Source organism: Tachypleus tridentatus, unplaced genomic scaffold (assembly GCF_004210375.1).
Source record: "Tachypleus tridentatus isolate NWPU-2018 unplaced genomic scaffold, ASM421037v1 Hic_cluster_2, whole genome shotgun sequence".
Lineage (NCBI taxonomy): Eukaryota > Metazoa > Arthropoda > Merostomata > Xiphosura > Limulidae > Tachypleus > Tachypleus tridentatus.
This window is the reverse complement of record NW_027467782.1, coordinates 45,846,644-45,867,816: the sequence shown is the minus strand read 5'-3', so window position 1 is coordinate 45,867,816 and position 21,173 is coordinate 45,846,644. Positions and strand designations below refer to the sequence as shown.

At 29.8% G+C, this 21,173-nt stretch overlaps 1 protein-coding gene across 1 annotated transcript in view; it reads right to left on the bottom strand.

Moving 5' to 3' along the window:
• LOC143242296 (signal peptide peptidase-like 2B) overlaps positions 1 to 21,173 on the bottom strand; it is a 28,140-nt gene that overhangs the window by 5,736 nt on the left and 1,231 nt on the right. Inside the window, exons 2-4 of the mRNA XM_076485658.1 lie at positions 20,459 to 20,515; positions 2,015 to 2,137; positions 987 to 1,175 (exon numbers count right to left, since the gene is read on the bottom strand). Coding sequence (XP_076341773.1) covers positions 987 to 1,175; positions 2,015 to 2,137; positions 20,459 to 20,515 — 369 coding nt within the window. The remainder of the gene's footprint in view (positions 1 to 986; positions 1,176 to 2,014; positions 2,138 to 20,458; positions 20,516 to 21,173) is intronic.

Here is a 21,173-nt window from a genome sequence, read left to right as displayed (position 1 = left end):
AAGTAATTATCAAAATGTTCAATTTATGCCACAATGGTAAGTAATTATCAAAATGTTCAATTTATGCCCCAATAGTAAGTAATTATCAAAATGTTCAATTTAAAAAATGGTAAGTAATTATCAAAATGTTCAATTTACAAAATGGTAAGTAATTATCAAAATGTTCAATTTATGCCCCAATAGTAGTAATTATCAAAATGTTCAATTTACAAAATGGTAAGTAATTATCAAAATGTTCAATTTATACCCCAATGGTAAGTTATTAAAATGTTCAATTTATGCCCCAATAGTAAGTAATTATCAAAATGTTCAATTTATGCCCCAATAGTAAGTAATTATCAAAATGTTCAATTTACACCACAATGGTAAGTAATTATCAAAATGTTCAATTTATGCCCCAATAGTAATTTTCAAAATGTTCAATTTATACCCCAATAGTAAGTTATTAGTAAAATGTTCAATTTATGCCCCAATAGTAAGTAATTATCAAAATGTTCAATTTACACCACAATAGTAAGTAATTATCAAAATGTTCAATTTATCCCCAATAGTAAGTAATTATCAAAATGTTCAATTTACACCACAAATGTTCAAATTGGTAAGTAATTATCAAAATGTTCAATTTATGCCCCAATAGTAAGTAATTATCAAAATGTTCAATTTACACCACAATGGTAAGTAATTATCAAAATGTTCAATTTATGCCCCAATAGTAAGTAATTTTCAAAATGTTCAATTTATACCCCAATAGTAAGTTATTAGTAAAATGTTCAATTTATGCCCCAATAGTAAGTAATTATCAAAATGTTCAATTTACACCCCAATAGTAAGTAATTATCAAAATGTTCATTTTACACCTCAATAGTAAGTAATTATCAAAATGTTCAATTTATGCCCAATACTAAGTAATTATCAACTGCAAGTGCAAACCAAGAATAATATTACAAAATGCTTTAGACTTTTGTGCAACATGACAAAGAACATACCACAAAGTCCACAGAGGTGGTTACCAGTAGTCCAGCTCCATTAAGCTGATGAACCACCTCAGCCCGAGATACTACACTACAGTTGCTGTTTTCAACCAGCACTACTTTTTCCTCAAAACTTGGGTGAGGCTCAGGTGGTGGTGTATCACAAAATTCTGAGTCAGACTGATCAAGAAGTGACCTAAAGTCCTGAAAATGTAAATAATGGATCCCCATCTCCATTAAAAGTTTCTGAGAAACTTTCTATTATTCTTTAAAAAAAAAAACACTATTTAAACAATATTTACAATCTTACAAACATATCTTTAACTTTTGTTGCTGTTCAAACTTTAACAAAATATTTTCTGCTAAGTATACTTTCATAGATCCACACATCAATCTTATATGAAATATAATTCTTTCCTTTACAATTAAACAACTTGTTTCCTACAAATAACGCATTACAAAAATACACTTTCTCTCAACAGCTGTTTTGATGTATTAAAATTGCTATACAAACTTATTTCACTATGTTTCTGGAAATGTATCCACAAATTGATTAATATTCATTTCTTTTTTCTTGAAGCAGGCAAAGTATAGTGTATCAAAATGTAAACAACGTGAAATTACACTGACCAATACACATTTATTACAAATTATATGAACTGTCTTTTCAAAGTAAAACCAACATCAAATTATTTTCAGGATAATTATCAACTTTACAAACTAAATACCTTGTTATATTTAATTCCCAGGTTGATTCTACTCAAATTAAAACCTTTCGAAAATAAATTAAAATGACATCACACTCAGGAAGAGATTTGTTTAGTAAATGCTCTGTTTTCAATACTCAAAAATCAATTATTTTCAGCCCTTCTGGTATATAATATTACTCATAGGAAACCAGATAAGTACTGAACAAATTAACATAAGTTATCAATACTACTCTGAAACACACATATTTCAGATATGGAAGACTTTTGGAAGGACTGATGGCCATTTAGTGAAAGTATAAAATACTATTATTCATCTACACAAGTTACACTAACCTTCTTCCTTTTGACAGATGGTAAAGAAGAAAAGTCTTCAAAGTAAATAATACAGAAATCTTCACTTCCTGAAGATAACTCAGCAGTAAGAACACCATACCTGTAACTTGCACCAGATACTTCCTGAGAAAGTAAAACAACAATTTGAGTTAAACATCTGCATAACATATTTAATTTTTAACCTTATTCATTTTATCATACCACATTAGTCCCAGCCATTAAATATGTCAAATATTTATACCCAGTTGAAAAAAAACAAACTTGCCATACAAATAATAACAAAACTAAGCTTGTGACAAACTTATCAGTCCTCAGAATGTATCTAAACTACTACAAGAAAAAAGAACCTTTAATATTAAGTACTATAAAGCTAGTGCCATTCATGTCACAATATTAAATGCTATTGCTCAGAAAACAAAACTGTAAACAAAAAAAATTAAAATGTGGCATTTTACTATATTATTTAAAACTACTAATCCTTCTGCAACTGCTATTCACTTGCTCTTGGAAAGTTTTGTTTGTAGCTAAGTACAAAGTTAGGCAATGGTCTATATGTGCTTTGCCCAACACAGCTACTAAAACCTGGATTTAAACAGTAAAATTCACAAATGTCATTCTAAAGTTGGTTACTGTGGACTGTTATTTAATGCAATTTTCTACTACTCTCAGAAGCTATCCATCAAGTGCGTGTCATTTCATACTGTCTTTCCTATTGCTATTTTACCCTCAGTCTTTCCAGTAAAATTATTATTTGTACATTGAGTTCTAACATTGGTGCAGACAGCCATCATGTAGCTTTGGGTGAAATTCAAAAGATACCAAACAATCCTTGCAATGTGTCTCAAGCATTTTAACCATCTCCTACCAACAGTGTTCATCAACTTTATTTTCTTACCCACCAAAATTTTTGCATCCATTTCTAAAATTACCATTAATTACTTATCTAGAATGAGCATTTCACCCCTTGGTAGCCTTTAACTTACTAGTTTCCTTTCTGCACCTTTAACTTACTAGTTTCCTTTCTGCATTAAATTATTGTACCATTAACATGAATAGTTCATTCAAACAGTCACCAGTCTCTCAGGATTTCAGTGATCTTGACCCAAAAGTTTTCAATTTATAATTACCCATACCAAAACGTCTCATAATTTTACTGTGCTTAAGTAAAACAAAATTTTCTAGACACATAACAGTTGCTATGATAGAATAAAACTTTGATGTTAACCAAACCCAAAATAAAATTCTGATAACCAGCAAATCACATAGACAACAAATAAAGTCATGTTTCTACAAAAGAATCTTTCCTACAACACTTTACACTATAAAATATAAGCGTTGAAGGTGTATATTGTGGGAGATTAATTTCAAGTATTAAACTTCAGGATATTTTATTTCAATCTAAGCGTTGACAACACAATACAAAATCTCAGTTTAAATATCTGATAAAACCAATAATATTACTGCAAAATATAAATACAAGAGGAAGAAGTTTAAGCTACACAAATTTATCTCAAATCATTTTAAATGCAACAGTTTTAAAACCTAATAAAATACTAGTTACTCATAGAAAACTATTTGACTTGTGTATTTCACATCTCCTATACTGTATTCACCAAATTACATGAACAAAACAATTAGAGTCCTGTACTTCTCATCACTGTCTTTACCTATTAAATTAAACAAAACAATTAGAGTCCTGTACTTCTCATCACTGTCTTTACCTATTAAATTAAACAAAACAATTAGAGCCCTGTACTTCTCATCACTGTCTTTACCTATTAAATTAAACAAGACAATTAGAGTCCTGTACTTCTCATCACTGTCTTTACCTATTAAATTAAACAAAACAATTAGAGTCCTGTACTTCTCATCACTGTCTTTACCTATTAAATTAAACAAAACAATTAGAGTCCTGTACTTCTCATCACTGTCTTTACCTATTAAATTAAACAAAACAATTAGAGTCCTGTACTTCTCATCACTGTCTTTTACCTATTAAATTAAACAAAACAATTGGAGTCCTGTACTTCTCATCACTGTCTTTACCTATTAAATTAAACAAAACAATTAGAGTCCTGTACTTCTCATCACTGTCTTTACCTATTAAATTAAACAAAACAATTAGAGTCCTGTACTTCTCATCACTGTCTTTACCTATTAAATTAAACAAAACAATTAGAGTCCTGTACTTCTCATCACTGTCTTTACCTATTAAATTAAACAAAACAATTAGAGTCCTGTACTTCTCATCACTGTCTTTACCTATTAAATTAAACAAAACAATTAGAGTCCTGTGCTTCTCATCACTGTCTTTACCTATTAAATTAAACAAAACAATTAGAGTCCTGTACTTCTCATCACTGTCTTTACCTATTAAATTAAACAAAACAATTAGAGTCCTGTACTTCTCATCACTGTCTTTACCTATTAAATTAAACAAAACAATTAGAGTCCTGTACTTCTCATCACTGTCTTTACCTATTAAATTAAACAAAACAATTAGAGTCCTGTACTTCTCATCACTGTCTTTACCTATTAAATTAAACAAAACAATTAGAGTCCTGTACTTCTCATCACTGTCTTTTACCTATTAAATTAAACAAAACAATTAGAGTCCTGTACTTCTCATCACTGTCTTTACCTATTAAATTAAACAAAACAATTAGGGTCCTGTACTTCTCATCACTGTCTTTACCTATTAAATTAAACAAAACAATTAGGTCCTGTACTTCTCATCACTGTCTTTACCTATTAAATTAAACAAAACAATTAGAGTCCTGTACTTCTCATCACTGTCTTTTACATATTAAATTAAACAAAACAATTGTACTTCTCATCACTGTCTTTACCTATTAAATTAAACAAAACAAAACATCCCACTTTGTCTTTTACCTATTAAATTAAACAAAACAATTAGGGTCCTGTACTTCTCATCACTGTCTTTACCTATTAGAGATTAAAACAAAACAATTAGGCCTGTTGCTTCTTCACTTCATCACTGTCTTTCATTACTATTAAATTAAACAAAACAATTAGAGTCCTGTACTTCTCATCACTGTCTTTTACCTATTAAATTAAACAAAACAATTTAGAGCCCTGTACTTCTCATCACTGTCTTTACCTATTAAATTAAACAAAACAATTAGGGTCCTGTACTTCTCATCACTGTCTTTACCTATTAAATTAAACAAAACAATTAGAGTCCTGTACTTCCCATCACTGTCTTTACCTATTAAATTAAACAAAACAATTAGAGTCCTGTACTTCTCATCACTAATCTTTTACCTATTAAATTAAACAAAACAATTAGAGCCCTGTACTTCTCATCACTGTCTTTACCTATTAAATTAAAACAAAACAATTAGGAGCCCTCATCACTGTCTTTACCTATTAAATTAAACAAAACAATTAGAGTCCTGTACTTCTCATCACTGTCTTTACCTATTAAATTAAACAAAACAATTAGAGTCCTGTACTTCTCATCACTGTCTTTACCTATTAAATTAAACAAAACAATTAGAGTCCTGTACTTCTCATCACTGTCTTTTACCTATTAAATTAAACAAAACAATTAGGAGTCCTGTACTTCTCATCACTGTCTTTACCTATTAAATTAAACAAAACAATTAGAGTCCTGTACTTCTCATCACTGTCTTTACCTATTAAATTAAACAAAACAATTAGAGTCCTGTACTTTCATCACTGTCTTTACCTATTAAATTAAACAAAACAATTAGAGTCCTGTACTTCTCATCACTGTCTTTACCTATTAAATTAAACAAAACAATTAGAGCCCTGTGCTTCTCATCACTGTCTTTACCTATTAAATTAAACAAAACAATTAGAGTCCTGTACTTCTCATCACTGTCTTTACCTATTAAATTAAACAAAACAATTAGAGTCCTGTGCTTCTCATCACTGTCTTTACCTATTAAATTAAACAAAACAATTAGAGTCCTGTACTTCTCATCACTGTCTTTACCTATTAAATTAAACAAAACAATTAGAGTCCTGTACTTCTCATCACTGTCTTTACCTATTAAATTAAACAAAACAATTAGAGTCCTGTACTTCTCATCACTGTCTTTACCTATTAAATTAAACAAAACAATTAGGAGTCCTGTGCTTCTCATCACTGTCTTTACCTATTAAATTAAACAAAACAATTAGGGCCCTGTACTTCTCATCACTGTCTTTACCTATTAAATTAAACAAAACAATTAGAGTCCTGTGCTTCTCATCACTGTCTTTACCTATTAAATTAAACAAAACAATTAGAGTCACTGTACTTCTCATCACTGTCTTTACCTATTAAATTAAACAAAACAATTAGAGTCCTGTACTTCTCATCACTGTCTTTACCTATTAAATTAAACAAAACAATTAAATTCCTGTAATCACTGTCTTTACCAAAACAATTAGAGTCCTGTACTTCTCATCACTGTCTTTACCTATTAAATTAAACAAAACAATTAGGGTCCTGTACTTCTCATCACTGTCTTTACCTATTAAATTAAACAAAACAATTAGAGTCCTGTACTTCTCATCACTGTCTTTACCTATTAAATTAAACAAAACAATTAGAGTCCTGTACTTCTCATCACTGTCTTTACCTATTAAATTAAACAAAACAATTAGAGTCCTGTACTTCTCATCACTGTCTTTACCTATTAAATTAAACAAAACAATTAGAGTCCTGTACTTCTCATCACTGTCTTTACCTATTAAATTAAACAAAACAATTAGGGTCCTGTACTTCTCATCACTGTCTTTACCTATTAAATTAAACAAAACAATTAGGAGTCCTGTACTTTCATCACTGTCTTTACCTATTAAATTAAACAAAACAATTAGGTCCTGTACTTCTCATCACTGTCTTTACCTATTAAATTAAACAAAACAATTCACTGTCTTTACCTATTAAATTAAACAAAACAATTAGGGTCCTGTGCTTCTCATCACTGTCTTTACCTATTAAATTAAACAAAACAATTAGAGTCCTGTACTTCTCATCACTGTCTTTACCTATTAAATTAAACAAAACAATTAGAGTCCTGTACTTCTCATCACTGTCTTTACCTATTAAATTAAACAAAACAATTAGAGTCCTGTACTTCTCATCACTGTCTTTACCTATTAAATTAAACAAAACAATTAGAGTCCTGTACTTCTCATCACTGTCTTTACCTATTAAATTAAACAAAACAATTAGAGTCCTGTACTTCTCATCACTGTCTTTACCTATTAAATTAAACAAAACAATTAGAGTCCTGTACTTCTCATCACTGTCTTTACCTATTAAATTAAACAAAACAATTAGAGTCCTGTACTTCTCATCACTGTCTTTACCTATTAAATTAAACAAAACAATTAGAGTCCTGTACTTCTCATCACTGTCTTTACCTATTAAATTAAACAAAACAATTAGAGTCCTGTACTTCTCATCACTGTCTTTCTATTAAATCAGTCCTGTACTTCATCACTGTTTACCTATTAAATTAAACAAAACAATTAGAGTCCTGTACTTCTCATCACTGTCTTTACCTATTAAATTAAACAAAACAATTAGAGTCCTGTACTTCTCATCACTGTCTTTACCTATTAAATTAAACAAAACAATTAGAGTCCCTGTACTTCTCATCACTGTCTTTACCTATTAAATTAAACAAAACAATTAGGTCCTGTACTTCTCATCACATCTTTACCTATTAAATTAAACAAAACAATTAGAGTCCTGTACTTCTCATCACTGTCTTTACCTATTAAATTAAACAAAACAATTAGAGTACTTCTGTCTCACTAAATCTTTACCTATTAAATTAAACAAAACAATTTACTGTCTTTACCTATTAAATTAAACAAAACAATTAGAGCCCTGTACTTCTCATCACTGTCTTTTACCTATTAAATTAAACAAAACAATTAGAGTCCTGTACTTCTCATCACTGTCTTTACCTATTAAATTAAACAAAACAATTAGAGTCCTGTACTTCTCATCACTGTCTTTACCTATTAAATTAAACAAAACAATTAGAGTCCTGTACTTCTCATCACTGTCTTTACCTATTAAATTAAACAAAACAATTAGAGTCCTGTACTTCTCATCACTGTCTTTACCTATTAAATTAAACAAAACAATTAGAGTCCTGTACTTCTCATCACTGTCTTTACCTATTAAATTAAACAAAACAATTAGAGTCCTGTACTTCTCATCACTGTCTTTACAAAACAATTAGAGTCCTGTACTTCTCATCACTGTCTTTACCTATTAAATTAAACAAAACAATTAGGAGTCCTGTACTTCTCATCACTGTCTTTACCTATTAAATTAAACAAAACAATTAGAGTCCTGTACTTCTCATCACTGTCTTTACCTATTAAATTAAACAAAACAATTAGAGTCCTGTACTTCTCATCACTGTCTTTTTTTACCTATTAAATTAAACAAAACAATTAGAGTCCTGTACTTCTCCATCACTGTCTTTACCTATTAAATTAAACAAAACAATTAGAGTCCTGTACTTCTCATCACTGTCTTTACCTATTAAATTAAACAAAACAATTAGAGTCCTGTACTTCTCATCATCTGTCTTTTTACCTATTAAATTAAACAAAACAATTAGAGTCCTGTACTTCTCATCACTGTCTTTACCTATTAAATTAAACAAAACAATTAGAGTCCTGTACTTCTCATCACTGTCTTTACCTATTAAATTAAACAAAACAATTAGAGTCCTGTACTTCTCATCACTGTCTTTACCTATTAAATTAAACAAAACAATTAGAGGTCCTGTACTTCTCATCACTGTCTTTACCTATTAAATTAAACAAAACAATTAGAGTCCTGTACTTCTCATCACTGTCTTTACCTATTAAATTAAACAAAACAATTAGGAGTCCTGTGCTTCTCATCACTGTCTTTGTTTTTACCTATTAAATTAAACAAAACAATTAGAGTCCTGTACTTCTCATCACTGTCTTTACCTATTAAATTAAACAAAACAATTAGAGTCCTGTACTTCTCATCACTGTCTTTACCTATTAAATTAAACAAAACAATTAGGGTCCTGTACTTCTCATCACTGTCTTTACCTATTAAATTAAACAAAACAATTAGAGTCCTGTACTTCTCATCACTGTCTTTACCTATTAAATTAAACAAAACAATTAGAGTCCTGTACTTCTCATCACTGTCTTTACCTATTAAATTAAACAAAACAATTAGAGTCCTGTACTTCTCATCACTGTCTTTACCTATTAAATTAAACAAAACAATTAGAGTCCTGTACTTCTCATCACTGTCTTTACCTATTAAATTAAACAAAACAATTAGAGTCCTGTACTTCTCATCACTGTCTTTACCTATTAAATTAAACAAAACAATTAGAGTCCTGTACTTCTCATCACTGTCTTTACCTATTAAATTAAACAAAACAATTAGAGTCCTAGTACTTCTCATCACTGTCTTTACCTATTAAATTAAACAAAACAATTAGAGTCCTGTACTTCTCATCACTGTCTTTACCTATTAAATTAAACAAAACAATTAGAGTCCTGTACTTCTCATCACTGTCTTTACCTATTAAATTAAACAAAACAATTAGAGTCCTGTACTTCTCATCACTGTCTTTACCTATTAAATTAAACAAAACAATTAGACCCTGTGCTTCTCATTACTGTCTTTACCTATTAAATTAAACAAAACAATTAGGTCCTGTACTTCATCACTGTCTTTACCTATTAAATTAAACAAAGACAATTAGACCTGTACTTCACTTCACTGTCAGTCCTGTGCTTTACCTATTAAATTAAAAACAAAACAATTAGAGTCCTGTACTTCTCATCACTGTCTTTACCTATTAAATTAAACAAAACAATTAGAGTCCTGTACTTCTCATCACTGTCTTTACCTATTAAATTAAACAAAACAATTGAGAGTCCTGTACTTCTCATCACTGTCTTTACCTATTAAATTAAACAAAACAATTAGAGTCCTGTACTTCTCATCACTGTCTTTACCTATTAAATTAAACAAAACAATTAGAGTCCTGTACTTCTCATCACTGTCTTTACCTATTAAATTAAACAAAACAATTAGAGTCCTGTACTTCTCATCACTGTCTTTACCTATTAAATTAAACAAAACAATTAGAGTCCTGTGCTTCTCATCACTGTCTTTACCTATTAAATTAAACAAAACAATTAGGTCCTGTACTTCTCATCACTGTCTTTACCTATTAAATTAAAACAAAACAATTAGGGTCCTGTACTTCTCATCACTGTCTTTACCTATTAAATTAAACAAAACAATTAGAGTCCTGTACTTCTCATCACTGTCTTTACCTATTAAATTAAACAAAACAATTAGAGTCCTGTACTTCTCATCACTGTCTTTACCTATTAAATTAAACAAAACAATTAGAGTCCTGTACTTCTCATCCTGCTTCTTTACCTATTAAATTCAAAACTGTTTCTTTACTGTCTTTACCTTAAATTAAACAAAACAATTGGGTCCTGTACTTCTCATCACTGTCTTTACCTATTAAATTAAACAAAACAATTAGAGGTCCTGTACTTCTCATCACTGTCTTTACCTATTAAATTAAACAAAACAATTAGGGTCCTGTACTTCTCATCACTGTCTTTACCTATTAAATTAAACAAAACAATTAGAGTCCTGTACTTCTCATCACTGTCTTTACCTATTAAATTAAACAAAACAATTGGGGTCCTGTACTTCTCATCACTGTCTTTACCTATTAAATTAAACAAAACAATTAGGGTCCTGTACTTCTCATCACTGTCTTTACCTATTAAATTAAACAAAACAATTAGAGTCCTGTACTTCTCTCACTGTCTTTACCTATTAAATTAAACAAAACAATTAGAGTCCTGTACTTCTCATCACTGTCTTTACCTATTAAATTAAACAAAACAATTAGAGTCCCTGTACTTCTCATCACTGTCTTTTACCTATTAAATTAAACAAAACAATTAGAGTCCTGTACTTCTCATCACTGTCTTTACCTATTAAATTAAACAAAACAATTAGAGTCCTGTACTTCTCATCACTGTCTTTACCTATTAAATTAAACAAAACAATTAGAGTCCTGTACTTCTTCCATCACTGTCTTTACCTATTAAATTAAACAAAACAATTAGAGTCCTGTACTTCTCATCACTGTCTTTACCTATTAAATTAAACAAAACAATTAGAGTCCTGTACTTCTCATCACTGTCTTTACCTATTAAATTAAACAAAACAATTAGAGTCCTGTGCTCTTCTCATCACTGTCTTTACCTATTAAATTAAACAAAACAATTAGAGTCCTGTACTTCTCATCACTGTCTTTACCTATTAAATTAAACAAAACAATTAGAATTAAAACAAAACAATTAGAGTCCTGTACTTCTCATCACTGTCTTTACCTATTAAATTAAACAAAACAATTAGAGTCCATCACTGTAGAGTCCTTCTCATCACTGTCTTTACCTATTAAATTAAACAAAACAATTAGAGTCCTGTACTTCTCATCACTGTCTTTACCTATTAAATTAAACAAAACAATTAGAGTCCTGTACTTCTCATCAGTCCTGTACTTCTCATCACTGTCTTTACCTATTAAATTAAACAAAACAATTAGAGTCCTGTACTTCCCATCACTGTCTTTACCTATTAAATTAAACAAAACAGAGTAGAGCCCTGTACTTCTCATCACTGTCTTTACCTATTAAATTAAACAAAACAATTAGAGTCCTGTACTTCTCATCACTGTCTTTACCTATTAAATTAAACAAAACAATTAGAGTCCTGTACTTCTCATCACTGTCTTTACCTATTAAATTAAACAAAACAATTAGAGTCCTGTACTTCTCATCACTGTCTTTACCTATTAAATTAAACAAAACAATTAGAGTCCTGTACTTTCATCACTGTCTTTACCTATTAAATTAAACAAAACAATTAGAGTCCTGTACTTGCTTCATCACTGTCTTTACCTATTAAATTAAACAAAACAATTAGAGTCCTGTACTTCTCATCACTGTCTTTACCTATTAAATTAAACAAAACAATTAGAGTCCTGTACTTCTCATCACTGTCTTTACCTATTAAATTAAACAAAACAATTAGAGTCCTGTACTTCTCATCACTGTCTTTACCTATTAAATTAAACAAAACAATTAGAGTCCTGTACTTCTCATCACTGTCTTTTACCTATTAAATTAAACAAAACAATTAGAGTCCTGTACTTCTCATCACTGTCTTTACCTATTAAATTAAACAAAACAATTAGACTGGTCCTGTACTTCTCATCACTGTCTTTACCTATTAAATTAAACAAAACAATTAGAGTCCTGTACTTCTCATCACTGTCTTTACCTATTAAATTAAACAAAACAATTGGGGTCCTGTGCTATGCTGTCTTTACCAAAACAATTAGAGTCCTGTACTTCTCATCACTGTCTTTACCTATTAAATTAAACAAAACAATTAGAGTCCTGTACTTCTCATCACTGTCTTTACCTATTAAATTAAACAAAACAATTAGAGTCCTGTCACTGTCTTTACCTATTAAATTAAACAAAACAATTAGAGTCCTGTACTTTCCCATCTTTCCAATTTTTACCTGGTAATTAAACAAAACAATTAGAGTCCTGTACTTCTCATCACTGTCTTTACCTATTAAATTAAACAAAACAATTAGAGTCCTGTACTTCTCATCACTGTCTTTACCTATTAAATTAAACAAAACAATTAGAGTCCTGTACTTCCCATCACTGTCTTTACCTATTAAATTAAACACAAACAATTAGAGTCCTGTACTTCTCTCATCTCTTTACCTATTAAATTAAACAAAACAATTAGAGTCCTGTACTTCTCATCACTGTCTTTACCTATTAAATTAAACAAAAAAATTGGAGTCCTGTACTTCCCATCACTGTCTTTACCTATTAAATTAAACAAAACAATTAGAGCCCTGTACTTCTCATCACTGTCTTTTACCTATTGAATTAAACAAAACAATTAGAGTCCTGTACTTCCATCAAAGCTCACCTATTAAATTAAACAAAACAATTAGAGTCCTGTACTTCTCATCACTGTCTTTACCTATTAAATTAAACAAAACAATTAGGGTCTCTGTACTTCTAATCACTCACTGTACCTATTAAATTAAACAAAACAATTAGAGTCCTGTACTTCTCATCACTGTCTTTACCTATTAAATTAAACAAAACAATTAGAGTCCTCTACTTCTCATCACTGTCTTTACCTATTAAATTAAACAAAACAATTAGAGTCCTGCTTCTTCTCATCACTGTCTTTACCTATTAAATTAAACAAAACAATTAGGGGTCCTGTGCTTCTCATCACTGTCTTTATCTATTAAATTAAACAAAACAATTAGAGTCCTGTACTTCTCATCACTGTCTTTACCTATTAAATTAAACAAAACAATTAGAGTCCTGTACTTCTCATCACTGTCTTTACCTATTAAATTAAACAAGACAATTAGAGTCCTGTACTTCTCATCACTGTCTTTACCTATTAAATTAAACAAGACAATTAGAGTCTTGTACTTCTCATCACTGTCTTTACCTATTAAATTAAACAAAACAATTAAGTCCTGTACTTCTCATCACTGTCTTTTTTAACAAATTAAACAAAACAGTTAGAGTCCTGTACTTCTCATCACTGTCTTTTACCTATTAAATTAAACAAAACAATTAGGGTCCTGTACTTCTCATCCACTTTCTTTATCTATTAGAATTAAACAAAACAATTAGAGTCCTGTACTTCTCATCACTGTCTTTTTACCTATTAAATTAAACAAAACAATTAGAGTCCTGTACTTCTCATCACTGTCTTTACCTATTAAATTAAACAAAACAATTAGAGTCCTGTACTTCCATCACTGTCTTTACCTATTAAATTAAACAAAACAATTAGAGTCCTGTACTTTCCATCACTGTCTTTACCTATTAAATTAAACAAAACAATTAGAGTCCTGTACTTCTCATCACTGTCTTTACCTATTAAATTAAACAAAACAATTAGAGTCCTGTACTTCTCATCACTGTCTTTTACCTATTAAATTAAACAAAACAATTAGAGTCCTGTACTTCTCAGCACTGTCTTTACCTATTAAATTAAACAAAACAATTAGAGTCCTGTACTTCTCATCACTGTCTTTACCTATTAAATTAAACAAAACAATTAGAGTCCTGTACTTCTCATCACTGTCTTTACCTATTAAATTAAACAAAACAATTAGAGTCCTGTACTTCTCATCACTGTCTTTACCTATTAAATTAAACAAAACAATTAGAGTCCTGTACTTTCTCATCACTGTCTTTACCTATTAAATTAAACAAAACAATTAGAGTCCTGTACTTCTCATCACTGTCTTTACCTATTAAATTAAACAAAACAATTAGAGTCCTGTACTTCTCATCACTGTCTTTACCTATTAAATTAAACAAAACAATTAGAGTCCTGTACTTCCTCTTCATCACTGTCTTTACCTATTAAATTAAACAAAACAATTAGAGTCCTGTACTTCTCATCACTGTCTTTACCTATTAAATTAAACAAAACAATTAGAGTCCTGTACTTCTCATCACTGTCTTTACCTATTAAATTAAACAAAACAATTAGAGTCCTGTACTTCTCATCACTGTCTTTACCTATTAAATTAAACAAAACAATTAGAGTCCTGTACTTCTCATCACTGTCTTTACCTATTAAATTAAACAAAACAATTAGAGTCCTGTACTTCTCATCACTGTCTACCTATTATTAAACAAAACAATTAGAGCCCTGTACTTCCATCACTGTCTTTACCTATTAAACAAACAAAACAATTAGAGTCCTGTACTTCTCTATCACTGTCTTTTTTACCTATTAAATTAAACAAAACAATTAGAGTCCTGTACTTCTCATCACTGTCTTTACCTATTAAATTATTAACCTATTAAATTAAACAAAACAATTAGAGTCCTGTACTTCTCATCACTGTCTTTACCTATTAAATTAAACAAAACAATTAGAGTCCTGTACTTCTCATCACTGTCTTTACCTATTAAATTAAACAAAACAATTAGAGTCCTGTACCTCATCACTGTCTTTATCTATTAAATTAAACAAAACAACTAGAGTCCTGTCTTTACCTATTAAATTAAACAAAACAATTAGAGTCCTGTACTTATCACTGTCTTACCTATTAAATTAAACAAAACAATTAGAGTCCTGTACTTCTATCATCACTGTCTTACCTATTAATTATTAAAAAAAACAATTAGAGTCCTGTACTTTCATACTGTCTTTACCTATTAAATTAAACAAAACAATTAGAGTCCTGTACTTCTCATCATCTTTACCTATTAAATTAAACAAAACAATTAGAGTCCTGTACTTCTCATCTGTCTGTCTTTACCTATTAAATTAAACAAAACAATTAGAGTCCTGTACTTCTCATCACTGTCTTTACCTATTAAATTAAACAAAAAAAACAATTAGAGTCCTGTACTTCCCATCACTGTCTTTACCTATTAAATTAAACAAAACAATTAGAGTCCTGTACTTCCCATCACTGTCTTTACCTATTAAATTAAAAAACAAACAATTAGAGTCCTGTACTCTCTTCACTGTCTTTACCTATTAAATTAAACAAAACAATTAGAGTCCTGTACTTTCTCATCACTGTCTTTACCTATTAAATTAAACAAAACAATTAGAGCTCCTGTACTTCCCATCACTGTCTTTACCTATTAAATTAAACAAAACAATTAGAGTCCTGTACTTCTCATCACTGTCTCTTACCTATTAAATTAAACAAAATAATTAGAGTCCTGTACTTCCTATCACTGTCTTTACCTATTAAATTAAACAAAACAATTAGAGCCCTGTTCTTCTCATCACTGTCTTTACCTATTAAATTAAACAAAACAATTAGAGTCCTGTACTTCCCATCACTGTCTTTACCTATTAAATTAAACAAAACAATTAGAGTCTCTGTACTTCTCATCACTGTCTTTACCTATTAAATTAAAACAAAACAATTAGAGTCCTGTACTTCATCTTTAAATTAAATTAAAACAAACAATTTAGAGTCCTGTGCTTTCTCATCACTGTCTTTTACCTATTAAATTAAACAAAACAATTAGGGGCTCCTGTACTTCTCATCACTGTCTTTACCTATTAAATTAAACAAAACAATTAGAGTCCTGTACTTCATCACTGTCTTTACCTATTAAATTAAACAAAACAATTAGAGTCCTGTACTTCTCATCACTGTCTTTACCTATTAAATTAAACAAAACAATTAGAGTCCTGTAATACTTACCTATTAAATCACTGTCTTCACTTTTTACCTATTAAATTAAACAAAACAATTAGAGTCCTGTACTTCTCATCACTGTCTTTACCTCTAAATTAAACAAAACAATTAGAGTCCTGTACTTTCTCATCACTGTCTCTTTACCTATTAAATTAAACAAAACAATTAGAGTCCTGTACTTCTCATCACTGTCTTTACCTATTAAATTAAACAAAACAATTAGAGTCCTGTACTTCTCATCACTGTCTTTACCTATTAAATTAAACAAAACAATTAGAGTCCTGTAATACTTACCTATTAAATCACTGTCTTCACTTTTTACCTATTAAATTAAACAAAACAATTGGAGTCCCCAAATTTGTCAATTACCTATTAAATTAAACAAACAATTAGAGTCCTGTACTTTCATCGCTGTTTTACCTATTAAATTAAACAAAACAATTAGAGTCCTGTACTTCTCATCACTGTCTTTACCTATTAAATTAAACAAAACAATTAGAGTCCTGTACTTCTCATCACTGTCTTTACCTATTAAATTAAAACAAAACAATTAGAGTCCTGTACTTCTCATCACTGTCTTTACCTATTAAATTAAACAAAACAATTAGAGTCCTGTACCTCTCATCACTGTCCTTATCTATTAAATTAAACAAAAAACAATTAGAGCTCTGTGCCTCATCACTGTTCTTTACCTATTAAATTAAACAAAACAATTAGAGTCCTGTACTTCTCATCACTGTCTTTATCTATTAAATTAAACAAAACAATTAGAGTCCTGTACTTCCTATCACTGTCTTTACCTATTAAATTAAACAAAACAATTAGAGTCCTGTACTTCCTCATCACTGTCTTTACCTATTAAATTAAACAAAACAATTAGGAGTCCTGTACTTCTCATCACTGTTCTTTATCTATTAAATTAAACAAAACAATTAGAGTCCTGTACTTCCCATCACTGTCTTTACCTATTAAATTAAACAAAACAATTAGAGTCCTGTACCTCTCTTCACTGCCACTACCTAAATTAAATGAAACAAATTAGAGTCCTGTACCTCCCATCACTGTCTCTTACCTATTAAATTAAACAAAACAATTAGAGTCCTGTACTTTCTCATCACTGTCTTTTACCTATTGAATTAAACAAAACAATTAGAGTCCTGTACTCTTCTCATGGTCTTTACCTATTAAATTAAACAAAACAATTAGAGTCCTGTACTTTCATCACTGTCTTTACCTATTAAATTAAACAAAACAATTAGAGTCCTGTACTTCTCATCACTGTTCTACCTATTAAATTAAATAAAACAATTTAGAGTCCTGTACTCATCACTGTCTTTATCTATTAAATTAAACAAAACACTAGAGCTCTGTACCTCTTATCACTGTCTTTACCTATTAAATTAAACAAAACAATTAGAGTCCTGTACTTCTCTCATCACTGTCTTTACCTATTAAATTAAACAAAACAATTAGAGTCCTGTACCTCCCATCACTGTCTTTTACCTATTAAATTAAACAAAACAATTAGAGTCCTGTAATTTCATCAGTCTTTACCTATTAAATTAAACAAAATATTAGAGTCCTGTAATTTCTCACTGCTCTATCTATTAAATTAAACAAAACAATTAGAGTCCTGTACCTTTACTGTCCTTACCTATTAAATTAAACAAAACAATTAGAGTCCTGTACTTCACTGTCTTTACCTATTAAATTAAACAAAATACTAGAGTCCTGTACTCTCCTATCACTGTTCTACCTATTAAATTAAACACAAAATATTAGAGTTCTGTACTTTCATCACTGTCTTTACTCTATTGAATTAAACAAAACAATTAGAGAGTCCTGTACTTCTCATCACTCTTTACCTATTAAATTAAACAAAACAATTAGAGTCCTGTACTTCTTACTGCTCTTACCTATTAAATTAAAAAAACAATTAGAGTCCTGTACCTCTCATCACTGTCTTTATCTATTAAATTAAAACAAACAATTAGAGTCCTGTACTCCTCATCACTGTCTTTACCTATTGAATTAAACAAAACAATTAGAGTCCCTGTACCTCTCATCAGTCTTACCTATTAAATTAAACAAAACAATTAGAGCCCTGTACTTCTCATCACTGTCTTTACCTATTAAATTAAACAAAACAATTAGAGTCCCTCTACTCCTGTCACTGTCTTTACCTATTAAATTAAACAAACAATTAGAGCTCCTGTACTTCTATCACTGTTCTACCTATTAAATAAAACAAAACAATTAGAGTCCTGTACTTTCATCACTGTCTTTACCTATTAAATTAAACAAAACAATTAGAGTCCTGTACTTCTCATCACTGTCTTTACCTATTAAATTAAACAAACAATTAGAGTCCTGTACTTCTCATCACTGTCTTTACCTATTAAATTAAACAAAACAATTAGAGCCCTGTACTTCTCATCACTGTCTTTACCTATTAAATTAAACAAAACAATTAGAGTCCTGTACTTTCATCACTGTCTTTACCTATTAAATTAAACAAAACAATTAGAGTCCTGTACTTCTATCACTGTCTTTACCTATTAAATTAAACAAACAATTAGAGTCCTGTACTTCCTCACTGTCTCTACCTATTAAATTAAACAAAACAATTAGAGCCCTGTACTTCTCATCACTGTCTTTACCTATTAAATTAAACAAAAAACAATTAGAGTCCCTGTAACTTCTCATCACTGTCTTTACCTATTAAATTAAACAAAACAATTAGAGTCCTGTAATTTCTCATCACTGTCTTTACTCTATTAAATTAAACAAAACAATTAGAGTCCTGTACTTCCCATCACTTATACCACTGTTTTCAAGCAAAATGAACATACAATATCCATACCAGAAATCACACAAAGTACAGTGTAGTGTAAAAGCCATTTACACTTGATCTTACAGCTGATATAGGTTTCTCTGAGTATGTGAACATAAAAAAGTCTTAAATTACTAGACACATAAATATTTCACAAACTAATTTTAAGTAAACAGAAACATTATTCTAAAAAAATAAAACCAGATCCTAAAACAACACAAAAGAATAACTTTGGGTTAATACCTTTCTCAGAGATCAATTAGAAAAATTTACACATATAATTTTCTGTCATTCAATAACTACTGGGTAAGAACATTATTCACAACTCCTTGGAACAAATATTTATTTGTGATGAACACAAATCCACACATGGGTATATATGTATTGTTACCACTACCAGTGGTATCAAAACCCAGTTTCTTTTCAGCATTATGAATCTTTACTTGCTGCTGAGTCATTGGTGTGGGCTTGTAAAAATAACTCCTCACTACTGCACTTACATACAGGAGACACAATTATTCCATAAAACTTATAAAGTAATATATAATTCCTTACAATTTTTCTTGTGTTAGGTTTATAACTGCTATAAAATGTTACTTTAAAACTATTTTCATTTCTACAGGTGTTTTGTTATTATTTTTTCAGTGTGGTTTCTATATAATGCAATACAAAGGAATTTGTGAAACAAACATAATCTGAAATACATATATATCATTGATGTCGAGGAAACCCACTTGTAGAAATATATGTGCAAGAAACGGCTCGTTTGGGTTGAGAAAATATTTTCTTAACCAGCGACCGTTTTCTCTATATCTAAGTTACCAGTATTGTACTTTCAAGAACTTGGAACCATTACAATATTTAAAATTTTCACGTGTGATTTCAATTTTAATGGCAATTACATATAATACCCTCACGTTTAAACTAACAAATATTTAATGAATCTACAATTTACAAGGCTTCTCCGGGTTTCTGTACAAAACATTTATATATAACTGTTGCTGCCTGAGATTAAACCTTATTAAGTATGTTATAATTTACTCTTTTTATATGTCACCACTTTTGACATTATTTTAAAATTTAATTTGCAAAATGTAGTAAATATGAGTACCCAAGAGTACCTGAAAGTAGTAACACCATAAGATAGTATAATACTAGTAGTAGTAATACTGTCGTGATTTACAATAGTATAGACTTGAGAAGAGAAACTATAAAAAGTTATCTTCAAATTTCATGAGTAAATCAAGATCAATAAAATTCACAAAAGCAAACCTTAAAATATGTAAACAAAAGCGTTGTGACGGTACAGAACTGACAAAACTTCGAACACTGATCTCAACTTTGCTGCCATACTTAAAAACTTCATGACGTCACTGATCTGTTGTCATTATTCTAAGTTAAGTTCTTTTTGTTAAATTTATTCTATCACATGTTTTATTGTATAGGCTGATGACCTTAAACACCGAAAACATTGCATATTTTTTTTCATTTATTAATAATTTTAGTGTTGGTTGTAACTACGTATGCATTATTCTAAACTCACAGAAAAATATTATATTACTTCAGAATTTTTCTATCATTTATTTATTACTATCAAAGGTGTGCCTAAAGAAACAATATGGTCGGTTTGATTGCGTTTAAAAATTGAATAAACGTGTTGTGTGCATCGAATATGTTGCAATATTCTATCTTTTTTTCTTGTTACAATGTACTTATTTGATCCCATTTATTTATTTACTGCCATCCAATATTTTGCCTGACAGTGGCCATCAATGGCTCAGTGATAAGCTTGCAGAATTTTAACATTAAAAAAATTAGTGTTCGATATCCATTGTACAGCAAAGATATTCTAATATTCCATTGTGCAGATTTGCGCTTAAAACAAATGAAACAATCTGGAAAAGGCGTGGCAGAAATGTCGGTAGAATAAATAAACATTTATCTGATGCTGTATGTCTTCACCTGAAAATCACCTAACATCTTTAAT